Source organism: Hyalella azteca, unplaced genomic scaffold (assembly GCF_000764305.2).
Source record: "Hyalella azteca isolate HAZT.00-mixed unplaced genomic scaffold, Hazt_2.0.2 contig11450, whole genome shotgun sequence".
Lineage (NCBI taxonomy): Eukaryota > Metazoa > Arthropoda > Malacostraca > Amphipoda > Hyalellidae > Hyalella > Hyalella azteca.
In genome coordinates, this window is record NW_025941449.1 from 226,402 (window position 1) to 239,498 (window position 13,097).

Genomic DNA, 13,097 nt, shown 5'->3' on the forward strand with positions numbered 1-13,097 from the left:
AATTTAATAGACATTTATTATTATACTTGAAAAATTATTCCGTTTGCAGGATACAGCTTCAGAATTTTCAAGGTCATACCAGTTTGTGTCTTAAATATTCTTGAAGTTCAGGTTTTGTCTTAAAAAAATTAGATCTTATTTTCCGTCGTTTTGCAAACACTTTGAATATTTGCATTATGACTCGTCATCTTGGGAAAATAATATCCGTCTAACGTCTTTTCTCCGGTGTAGCATTTAATTGTCAATATTTTTAGCATAAATACGTGATAAGTCTTTTGTGAATTAATGATATTTTTAAATTCAAGAGTGAATCTCTATGTAATTCACACGGCTGTGAAGGCGAGGACTTCGCTGACTGAAGGCGAAAAGAAGGCTTGAAGGTCCGTCAGCCACCGATAAGCCATCCAGCCAGCCGCCGTCCAACAACTGTGCCAGACTGCCAGCAGAGCTCGACAGGCGGAGAGACACTCGGACAAGTTGCTCAGAAAGCCGCTTTGCGTCGTTGCGGGAGGTGGTAGTTGTATATTTTGTGCTCGATATTCATCACTTAAACCGCTATATCATTTCACAATGGCGCCAGGATCGTATATAAAGGTGAGATAATTAGCCTGCTAGCTTTGAGTTTATAGAAAACTTCCTATTTATGTGCATTTGATGATACTACTATACGTGAAGCCGGGGTACAGTCGTCACATGGACTAGATGCTTGCGATCTTCATAGCGCATTGACATCATTTAGTTGGCGGTGATTAAAGCCGTTTGAACTGTGCCTGTGTTTGCCACTTATCTTATCTCTGATTGTCAGTATAGAAGTGAAAACTGTGGGTGACGTAATTCCTCTTGGCTTGTTGGGACCACATGGCTATGCTTCATTGAAATAAAGACTTCGTCATTTATTATCAATCAAGCAGGTGGCAGATTTTTCGTTCTCTTGAATAGATCGATATTTTATCAAATAGTTTTCGGCAAAAGATCAAAAAATCTTCATCAACCTTCATTATTGTGCACTTTCAGATAACAACGTTGATTACGTTCTGAGGATAACGATCTTAGTATTTCAGCGTTTTTTCCTTCAGAGACGATGGCTACTGCAATGGTTGAAACAATACTAATGTAATAGTTCAACCATGGCTACTGCAGTGGCCGCATTATGGAGGAATGATCGATTACTACCTGGATTAGTGGTTCCTTACCATTCCGTACGTGTATCATGATAGTACATGAGGATGATGAGGCGGCGAAGGCCTTATTCGCTGAGGGTGATGAAGATTTTTGTTGGGTAATTTCTAACATGGAAATATCAAGTACATCAACCATAATCTGGCAACAATTTACAACTGTTGACACGCACCCTCCACCTGGTCCCAGCGTCCAACTTTATAATCAGCTTCTACACTTACTTGAGGCTCTTATTATATTTAGTGCATTTAGTGACTAACCGCGTAGAATGCGGCTAATGAAAGAGCTGTATTAGTTGGTGGTACGCGGCGACTGTACGGGACCTCCAAGTGTTAAGTGGTTCTCAATCACAAAATGGTTGGGAAGAGGAACCATGTTCTTGATTGTTGATTTATCCAGCTGTGGCTGCTGCTGTGTACCCTGGACAGCCAGGCGCGGTCGTTCTTCACTCTGGTGACCTTGAAGGGTAGGAGCGCTTGTGCCGTAGCACAAGATCACCACGCGAAAACCATAAGCTCACCACGTGGCACAAGCTCACCACGCGAAAACCATATGCTTACCACGTGGCATAAGCTCACCATTCACCACGCGAAAAGCATTAGCTCACCACCCGAATATAAGCGCACAACGTGGCACAAGAAAACCAGGCTCTGGAGCGTCTGTACTCTAAGCACACCTAACAACCTTGTATAAACCATGAGTATACTTGTATACTTCAATACTATAACGTAACCCCAGAAACTCGTCTATGATATCAATTAAATTATCATGTAACATTCTTGTTAATATCGATACAGTAATCAACTAAACACGATTATGTTGGGAGAAGTTTTCGCCGTGGATGCCTAAATGAAATCAATAAAATTTTGTATTTCAACACGCACTAACAAAAAGATAAATGCATGTATTCTGAAACGAATCACAGAATCATCGGTCAAATGGCACCGACATCGTTATTTAAAGCAAGTGGCTTTGCTCTTACAAAAAATTAAACTCTTTGTTTACTGACTGACGAGTAACCCTATAGCTACCAGGCCTCGATACGAATTAAATAGACGACGTTCTTGCATCAGAATTGATCATTAGGCTTCTTCTGTAAATCAAATTTGTGGTCATCAGTGAACAGTGTTCGATAAAATAAACTCTCACTTCGTTTACAGATCGCTGACGAATACAAAAGTTTCACCCTGGACCACTTCTGTGTCCCCAAGCATTATGAGGAAGACTTGGAAGATATTATGATTCCGTGGGGATTGATACAGGACAGGTATGATGATCATTTGATCGCAGTAAGTAACTCTTATTTCTGAAGTATCATAGCTTTTTTGAGACCAGATGAGTAAAAAATTATTGTTTCCCTCAATAAAATAATTGTATCCACAAATAGGGTTATAAGCTTTAGTAGTACAAGAATATCAGTGAATTTTAATTATGTACACAGCCTGATCTAATGTATTTTGTAGATAATAAACAATAAATCAATATTTTTGTCCGTGAATGTGTCCGGATTATTTTTAAGTTTTGAAGACAAAAAACATTTCCCCGGCTACAGGTAGCCTAGCAACAAGAATGACGCCGTTTTTTTACTGCTCGTCCCAACTCGCTCAAGACAAACCTGTTACCTCAAACGAAAGCTGTAGAAGCGACGGTGTGAACTTATAGTACATAGCATTCACCACATTTTTTGTAATTTTTTCTCAATGCTGAGCCGTGAATAGCTTCTTGCATAGTTATTTCACTCAACCTCAACTTCCGAACTTAAGGAAATAAAACGAAATAAATACGTAACTGACATCACATCTTTCGGTTCGTAAGTGTTTGCATCGCAATATCGAGAATTTATTCAGCTTTATCGTTTGCATTGATGGAAATTACATTGTGGTTAGAATCTACATATTGACTTCGCTTTAGTGAAGAAAAGAGGCTTTCCCGATGGCTCGAGAAAAACTCCACCTTGAATTTACAATAAAAAATGTATACATATATACATGTATTGACACATACACGAGCATGAACTGGGATGAAGCAAACGATTTATAAAAAACACTTAACGACATCGAGCGCCTGTACGTCAGGCAAGACATCTTATGTCTTATCCGTCCCAATTACTCTAGTCCCTTAAACTGATAAATGACATTATGTGGACGTTATATGTAATATTATAATGATTTTCAATGGACAAAACCTATAATCAAACATTTTAACTCCTGCAATGACAAACAATTTTTTTATGTATTCGGATTCGACCCATGAAAACACATTAGCTTGATTCTTTTGAAAATACTGGCAGATATCACCATTGATTACGTTCTGAGGATAACGATCTTAGTATTTCAGCGTTTTTTCCTTCAGAGACGATGGCTACTGCAATGGTTGAAACAATACTAATGTAATAGTTCAACCATGGCTACTGCAGTGGCCGCATTATGGAGGAATGATCGATTACTACCTGGATTAGTGGTTCCTTACCATTCCGTACGTGTATCATGATAGTACATGAGGATGATGAGGCGGCGAAGGCCTTATTCGCTGAGGGTGATGAAGATTTTTGTTGGGTAATTTCTAACATGGAAATATCAAGTACATCAACCATAATCTGGCAACAATTTACAACTGTTGACACGCACCCTCCACCTGGTCCCAGCGTCCAACTTTATAATCAGCTTCTACACTTACTTGAGGCTCTTATTATATTTAGTGCATTTAGTGACTAACCGCGTAGAATGCGGCTAATGAAAGAGCTGTATTAGTTGGTGGTACGCGGCGACTGTACGGGACCTCCAAGTGTTAAGTGGTTCTCAATCACAAAATGGTTGGGAAGAGGAACCATGTTCTTGATTGTTGATTTATCCAGCTGTGGCTGCTGCTGTGTACCCTGGACAGCCAGGCGCGGTCGTTCTTCACTCTGGTGACCTTGAAGGGTAGGAGCGCTTGTGCCGTAGCACAAGATCACCACGCGAAAACCATAAGCTCACCACGTGGCACAAGCTCACCACGCGAAAACCATATGCTTACCACGTGGCATAAGCTCACCATTCACCACGCGAAAAGCATTAGCTCACCACCCGAATATAAGCGCACAACGTGGCACAAGAAAACCAGGCTCTGGAGCGTCTGTACTCTAAGCACACCTAACACTGTTAGGCTAACAGACGTGTATTTACTAACTCTCCATAGTCAATAGATCATGGTTATTCTCACTGCACATTAGATGTGCAGCAACAACATATATTCACAGCGATTCGTTCATTTCTAATGTGATTTTGCTGAATAATCATATATTTCTCGGCTTAGCTTGCGAAAGCTGTAATGTTTTAAACTTTTTACGGGATCATTTTTATTCTTCACCTACGAAATAATTAATAATAATGTAAAAATATATAGGTAGTTTGGTGCATGCTGCTAACAGCCTCGAAACAGCCACCCACACCCATTCTCTAGCCGATTGATGCTCTGCATGCAGATAACTTAACGTGCTGGGCCCCGTAAGAGGTTCTAACCCACAGAGCTCCACCTCTACTGCACTGCTCTTCAAGTTATGAAAACAATTAAAACCTGGCAACTGAAATTTAACAGGCACAATTCCCCCCCCTAACATTTTATTTTTCAACACGCACTAACAAAAAGATAAATGCATGTATTCTGAATGCCACATTTTTCTGAGAAACCTATTAGCCTTAATTCAACGAATCACCGAATCATCGGTCAAATGGTATCGACATCGTTATTTGAAGGCAAGTGGCTTTGCTCTTACAAAAAATTCAACTCTTTGTTTACTGAAGATAACCCTAGCCACCAGGCCTGGACACGAATTACATAGACGACGTTCCTTGCATCAGGAGAATTAAGGCCACTGTGTAATTTATCATTAGGCTTCGTTTGTAACTAAAATTACTAATCAAAAAATTGTAACTTAAAACACGCTATCAAACATACGCCCTTTCACGCTGATTTATAATTCAGGTTCATCAGTGAACAGAGTTTGATAAAATAAACTCTCACTCCATTTACAGATCGCTGACGAGTACAAGAGTTTCACCCTGGACCACTTCTGTGTCCCCAAGCATTATGAGGAAGACTTAATTTTGCATATGTATGCGAAGTTTCATGATGATCGGATAATAACTGTAGAAGTTTTTCCGGAGGTTAGCCGGTCCCCTTAAGGAAATAACACGATAGAAATAAAACGATATAAATGTAACTGACATCGCATCTTTCGGTTCGTAAGTGTTTCGGTTCGTAAGTATCGAAAATTTATGCAGCATTTATCGTTTGCATTATGTCTTTTTTTAATTTTCATTATTTATCGTAAGCGTTATGTTTTTGTCTGTATAAAAGACAGACGCCCGCAATGGGATGCTCCACCGTCAGTCGAGAGAGATTAATCTTTTCCCTAATTGAAGTCCATATCTATTCAAATTTAATCTTCACCACTATTCATTTATATATCGCCTCTTAAATTCTTTAATGTACGGTCTCGAGATGGTATTTTCCCGGGAGTTAAAGTTTATATCTGCCTCATTGATGGAAATTACATTGTGGTTACAATCCACATATTGACTTAATTCGCTCTATTGAAGACAAGTGGCTACCCAGATGGCTCGAGGATAAGCTCCACATGGAATTTACAAAAATATATATATATACATAAAATATTGGCAAATACATGAGCATGCCCTGGGATCAAGCATATAAGTTATAAAAACGCTTACCGAAGTCGAGCGCCTGTAAGTCAGGCAAGATCCATCCCAATTACTCTACTCGATTAAACTGATACATTAAATGGCGTTACGTGGACGTTATACGTTACCTATATTATAATGCTTACCATTATACTGTATGTCTGTATCCAATTCTTTCTCATACGACAAGAGAATTTTTCGGTTCAGTTATTAATTTTCCCCCACGACAGTATTTATCAAACATTACACTAATGGATATTTCTGTGTTCAAGGATCGAGCGCCTAGCGAGAGACATTTTTCAGTCGGTGAAGGATCAACCGCTGACCGCAGTGTGCATCCTGAAGGGCGGCTACCGCTTCTTCACCGACCTCCTTGACAAGCTCACTGCACTCAACCGAGCCCATGGCCACGTCTCCGTACCCATCACCATCGACTTCATCAGACTTAAGAGTTACGAAGTGAGTCTGCAAACTCGAATATTAAGAAGCGCGAGTCCTGAATGTTATGAAATAAAGTTTGTTGTAAATGTTACTGAGTGAGCCTAGAATGTCATGAAGCGATTAAATCCACGAGAAGTTAGTTTTGGATGCTACTGAGCGATTCTTCAATCTACAAAGTTGATTTAAGAAAGTACGAAATGAGTTTTGTGTATTAGGAAGCAAGTTTTGGTTATTATGAATTCAAATTGTGAAAGTAACATCGTGAGTACGGTATTGAAACTAACGCAGTAAGCAATGAAACTAGTGAGTCTTGGAACTAGAGTCCTGAAACTGGCAATGTGGGTCTTGAAACTCATTTTGTGAATCCTGAAACTCACTGCGTGCGCAATATAGCGTTTAAAAAGCGAGCCTTAGAAATGACGATGCGAGTCATAAAACTCGCTTAGTTTGTCTGGACACTTACGATGAGAATGTGAAACTTGCGACGTAGTATGTCTGTTTATTAACGTAGCTATTACCTATATTAACTAATAATAGTTCATAAGTAGGTCTTGAAACTCATAGCGTATTATATATGTAGAAAGACAGCATTGCATTGAACTTTCTATTAAAAAAAACTTCGTAGTGCACCAATTTAATTTCGCCTTACAGAACGATGCATCGTCAGGGGAGATCCGTATCGTAGGCGGTGACAGCTTATCGAGCATCGCGGGTCGCAACATTCTGGTGGTGGAGGACATCATCGACACAGGCCGCACGATGATCAAACTCCTCGAGCTGCTGGCCGAGCACAAGCCTGCCTCTGTTAAGGTTGCCTCCCTGCTTGTCAAGAGAAGAGCTGGCCAAGGCGTTACATTCAGGCCTGACTGTGAGTTTCGTCTATTGTTTTTTCATTCATACGAAGTCTTTTGTTTTCCAACTACACCTGGATTAAAATAAATTGAACAATTATAGATATTGGGTATGTATTTGGACTGATTCGTGATTTTAAAGCTTGCAAGTTATTTATTTCCACTGACCGCGTTTTTGACACTTTCTTGATTGAGATTTATTATGTTGAGGTAGAACGATTGAAAATCAAGACATGAAACATGACTTACACCATTTCTAAGCATGTACCTATCTCAAGATTACAATAATTCGAATCATCCTCGAATGTCTGGTCCCTGAAAATGAACAGAGGTTGAATCACCTTCGTGGGCGTTGGTTTTAGACTTCGATGAAGCAGCAAATGTTTCCCGTTAAAATTAAAAATGTTGCATTATATACTTGGAGCCTCTGTGTTCTACAATATCTATGTGGAGTCCCCTGTTATATAGGGAAGTAGAATTGTTTTTCACTTAAATTTTCTCTATCCCAAAAGAAGAGGTGACAACAAAATTTTGCAGATTCTGACAAAATTATGTTCATATTCGATTAATATTTTGCCATCAGTGAAGCAATAAAATTAGGTATATCTTTATGAATTTCAGACGAAAGAGCAAATTTACGACAAACAAATAATCTTTATTCCAGATTGTGGATTCGAAATTCCAGACAAATTCGTCGTTGGATACGCGCTCGATTACAATGAATACTTCAGGGATCTCAACGTGAGTAACATTTATCATATTGCTCAATACTTCAATACTGTATTATATCACTGATTTGGTAGCTTCGACATCACGTAAATTTAAAAATGTAGCTCACCACTCAACAGAATTTGCCTTAGTTAAAACTTCTCGAGGCCAAAAATGCATTATCGGCTAACAGAGGCATGAATTCGCTCATGAAAAACCAACTCATAACAAAAGTTGGATCAAACTTACAGGCATCTGGGACACAAATTGAAAACCATCTGAGCTCGGCACTCAGGTCTTGACTAGTTTAAAGGAAGAGAAAATTTGAACCATTTATTAATGTCCGTCTCTTCTGCCCTCAGCATATCTGCGTCATCAACAATGCCGGCAAAGAGAAATATCGTCAAACAGCGACCAAGTAACCATTTCCGGACAGTCGACCATTGATGTTTTCGCAAATGCCATACATTCCTTTTAATTTTATGTTTTGTTAAGCACGCAGTGGAAGTTATTGACATAGGACAGCGTTTGTAGAGGGTCTAAGATTAAATGCAGGCATTAAATGATACCAAGCCTTGGCCTCTGCATTACCTTCTTCTCCTGCAACTTCATCGTGATTCCTAAATAAAAATATGGGGTTTTGCAGTTATACTTACTTGATTTCCTGTCAGTCCGTCATTGAGGCGGATAAATTTGTTCGTTGAAATATTTAAATTCGCAAATTTGAAATTTCTCCACAGATGCCAGAAATTCTATTGCAACATGAATTGTGAATAGACTGATTTGTGAATAATATTCGAGCTTGATTATCAGCAGCGCAATAGGAGCTTTAATAATGAAATATGTGGGTTAATTTGTGCGTGCTTATCACCGAAATTTAGATTTAAGAAACGTAAATAAATTCATCATGGACAGTTCCTGCGAATACTTTTCACATCGCACGCCAGAACACACCAGTAATAAAAATGACAACCGTACTGTATTATTTCAACTATATCAATAATTTCTTGGTCTGTGTTTTCAACGCATTACATTAAATATTGGCCAATGCACAAAAAGTCTACGAAAATATTTGTTAAAATCTTTTTAAAGGAACATTTTCTTTAAATTCCATCAACACGATGATAACAGCTCACCTCTCAGTCTAGTTCCGCAGAGTAAGGTTGATCAAACTTACTGTTGGATGGAGGTTTTAATAATTGAAACGAGAATTTAAAATAGAATTTATGAACAATAATTCGTACACAAGAGGTTGCTCTTATGAAAAATAAAGAGCAGCGCGTTAGTCCGGACGACATTGAACACAGACGGTATCAGCACTACCACGTCTAGCAATCTCAAGATTACAATAATTCGAATCATCCTCGAATGTCTGGTCCCTGAAAATGAACAGAGGTTGAATCACCTTCGTGGGCGTTGGTTTTAGACTTCGATGAAGCAGCAAATGTTTCCCGTTAAAATTAAAAATGTTGCATTATATACTTGGAGCCTCTGTGTTCTACAATATCTATGTGGAGTCCCCTGTTATATAGGGAAGTAGAATTGTTTTTCACTTAAATTTTCTCTATCCCAAAAGAAGAGGTGACAACAAAATTTTGCAGATTCTGACAAAATTATGTTCATATTCGATTAATATTTTGCCATCAGTGAAGCAATAAAATTAGGTATATCTTTATGAATTTCAGACGAAAGAGCAAATTTACGACAAACAAATAATCTTTATTCCAGATTGTGGATTCGAAATTCCAGACAAATTCGTCGTTGGATACGCGCTCGATTACAATGAATACTTCAGGGATCTCAACGTGAGTAACATTTATCATATTGCTCAATACTTCAATACTGTATTATATCACTGATTTGGTAGCTTCGACATCACGTAAATTTAAAAATGTAGCTCACCACTCAACAGAATTTGCCTTAGTTAAAACTTCTCGAGGCCAAAAATGCATTATCGGCTAACAGAGGCATGAATTCGCTCATGAAAAACCAACTCATAACAAAAGTTGGATCAAACTTACAGGCATCTGGGACACAAATTGAAAACCATCTGAGCTCGGCACTCAGGTCTTGACTAGTTTAAAGGAAGAGAAAATTTGAACCATTTATTAATGTCCGTCTCTTCTGCCCTCAGCATATCTGCGTCATCAACAATGCCGGCAAAGAGAAATATCGTCAAACAGCGACCAAGTAACCATTTCCGGACAGTCGACCATTGATGTTTTCGCAAATGCCATACATTCCTTTTAATTTTATGTTTTGTTAAGCACGCAGTGGAAGTTATTGACATAGGACAGCGTTTGTAGAGGGTCTAAGATTAAATGCAGGCATTAAATGATACCAAGCCTTGGCCTCTGCATTACCTTCTTCTCCTGCAACTTCATCGTGATTCCTAAATAAAAATATGGGGTTTTGCAGTTATACTTGATTATGGATTAAATTTTATTGAGACGGAATACATCTTAGATGATATATAGGGAGCTCTCTTCACTTGGAATTCCATCAATACAACAACTCACCTCTCAGTTTAGTTCCGCTGACCAAGGTTGATCACACTTGCTGTTGGATGGAGGTTTGAATAAATTGAACTACGGTTTAAAATAGAATTTATGAAAAACAATTCGTACACAGAAGGGTTCTCTTACGAAAAATAAAGAGCAGCGCGTTAGTCCAGACGACATTGAACACAGACGGTATCAGCACTACCACGTCTAGCGGAAACAGCTTCTCGTCGCAATTTATTGCTCAATGGCACTTTTCCCGGAGTTGTCCATAAATCCTGCCTGAGAACTTTCGTTACACTAAGTTTGCCCAGAGCGTCATTCAAATTTAACGCGTAATCACTCGATTACAACTGGTCGAACGGTTTCCTGTAATCTACAAATTTCTGACAGTACTTGTTGTTGTTGTTGTTAATTGCCCGGACAGTACTTGTACCTCGGTAGTTTCAGGATCTAATCTGTATTTTCAGCAGTTTTTTCGCATCATAAGTTTACTGTTCATAGCGGTAGTTAGTTATTCCTTCGCATGACAGCACATGCAACCCAACCTTTGTTCTTAGTAACAAATAACTGCATGTAAATACTGACTATTGGCAGCTTTACTGCACCTGAATGGCAGGGAAGCAAAATATGAATTGGCACCTCATTTCAGGAAAACTGCATGACTGAGGCTTACTTCATAAAATGCATACCGAAGCGAGATTCGCCTGAAGAGCCTCATGCAGTTTAACATTGCAAAAATAGTTACATGTCCAGTTATCTTCCTCGAATGAAATTTACATTTTATATCTGCAAATTCTGGATTTCTGCACGGAAATTGTATCCTCCAGTTTTGTAATGATGCAACACTAACTTAGCACTAATATAAATACAATTTTCATTCAAAACCTGGTCTAAATCTTTCAAATCATCATTCATTAAAATCATTAAATTCACTTTAAGTCATTATATTCAATCAAATCGCTCTAAACAGATTTGCGTCATTTATATTAATTAAATCATTCACATCGGATGCACTTCATCAGCAGGAGTACACTTGCACTCTTAATAACATTCAAACAACAAGGGACCGCACCAACAGAAGTTATGTCAAGCAACACGTCTATAGTCCAACTTACAACGCTACGGAATATCACAGAACGCTTAGAACTTCCCTAACTTGAAAGCCGCACCAGTGGAACAGCATTACGCTGGGTGAATACTGAGAGCTAAAAGGGAGCATATCATACGGTATTCTAGCTCCAGATGATGTTTAATGACGAGTAAAACATGAACACATGAGTTTTGGCGAAGGGTTAACTGGCAACATACACCATCGCCTCGACGACAGCAATACTAACAAAAATCTACTTATTAGAAGCTATCACAGTTTAAAAATCGTTTAGACAGAACTAAATACATAGTGTTGGACCCCGTTTCATGCAATGAGATCAATCTGGCAAGACAAAAAGTTCCTCTTCAATGATTTGCCATTAAAAAGTTTCAACTAACGGGCGCTTGGCAAAAGAAGGCTCATTTGATCTCATCATTCTTTCGCCAACCATGGAAGAAAGAAATCTGAGCACATATTTCCAGTACATATACGATAAATAAAAGAATAACAACAAACATGGCTACCAGGCAGGATCGTCTGGATCTCTGTCGTCGCTAGCGTCACCCGTGGCGGGCCAGATGTTCGAGTAGTACTTTTGATCCCACCAAGGCACCAGCTGGACACTCACCACGGGCTGCAGCAGTATCTGCAAATATTGCCTTTATTGATATGTAAACTAATATAAAAAATAACGCGTAAAATATAAGTCAATACACGTAGGGAATCAATATATAACCTTATTAGTCTTCTGTCAACCTAATTAACCGAAGTCAATTGCAATTAGTATCTGACGGCCTGGCAACTACATGTACCGTCAGTGACCAAAGAAACCAATCTACACATTGAATCTATTGTCCATGCCCTTAGGACAAACTCTATTATCTGCACTCACAACGAGTTCATCACTCCGTCTGGGCGTGGAGGTAAAGGACGACTGAGGCGAGAAGACGAGAGAGATTTTGTTTGTTTGTAATGATCTGGTGATCTCCATAGGCCTCTCGTACATCAGCTTCAGCTTCAGGCCGATCACTGAGCAGTCCACCTGAAACAGATAATCAGCGTTCACAAGTTTATCAGCGGAGAAATAGCCCGGGTTGTGCGTCCTGCGTAGGTTGTTGCTCCTGACGAGAGCTGGGAGGCGGGTGCGCGCTAGGGGCTCGTACGCAATAAAGAGCGAGCGGATCACACGGCTGCGTAGCCCCACCACGTCGCTGTGTCGGATCTCCCACGACCGAAGCTCTGGCAGCATCTCGCACATGTGGCTGCAGAACCTGCACAGACACTGCAGCTACAGCAACACTGAGTTTATATAGGATGAACTACACAGAATTTGTATCTACTGATGACAGATTTTAGTTTCTGAAAAACATGGAATTCGTAAAGCAATGACAACGTGCAATTTGTAAACAATGGATAAAACGGAATTTGTATACGATGAATAACACTGTACTATAAGTAACGAATTGCAAATCACAGTTTCACAGTGAGAAATTAAACATAAAAATCGGAAGAGTGATTGCAACAGGCAGGATCGCCGACATCAGGATAACACAGAACTCGCATGGAGTGGAATATACAGTACCTGTACTATACGTGGTACGCAGGTAACGTGGAAAAAGGACAATTTTTGAAGTACCGTATT

At 39.2% G+C, this 13,097-nt stretch overlaps 1 protein-coding gene and 2 long non-coding RNA genes across 3 annotated transcripts; 2 read left to right on the forward strand and 1 right to left on the reverse strand.

Moving 5' to 3' along the window:
- Nucleotides 1-440: 440 nt before the first annotated feature.
- On the forward strand, nucleotides 441-8,435 carry LOC108672301 (hypoxanthine-guanine phosphoribosyltransferase). The gene is made up of 6 exons (XM_018159943.2): nucleotides 441-594; nucleotides 2,340-2,446; nucleotides 6,134-6,320; nucleotides 6,954-7,170; nucleotides 7,818-7,894; nucleotides 8,224-8,435. The coding sequence occupies exons 1-6, from the start codon at nucleotides 571-573 to the stop codon at nucleotides 8,281-8,283; spliced, it is 672 nt and encodes a 223-aa protein (XP_018015432.1). The 5' UTR covers nucleotides 441-570; the 3' UTR covers nucleotides 8,284-8,435.
- Nucleotides 8,436-9,595: 1,160 nt separating this feature from the next.
- Nucleotides 9,596-10,207, forward strand: LOC108672303. Its single transcript, XR_001930884.2, has 2 exons — nucleotides 9,596-9,666; nucleotides 9,996-10,207. It is a non-coding gene; the product is annotated as an uncharacterized LOC108672303 (long non-coding RNA).
- Nucleotides 10,208-10,450: 243 nt separating this feature from the next.
- On the reverse strand, nucleotides 10,451-12,493 carry LOC108672297. The gene is made up of 2 exons (XR_001930883.2): nucleotides 12,348-12,493; nucleotides 10,451-12,101 (listed from the first exon to the last, which is right to left on the reverse strand). It is a non-coding gene; the product is annotated as an uncharacterized LOC108672297 (long non-coding RNA).
- Between the last annotated feature and the right edge of the window lie 604 nt (nucleotides 12,494-13,097).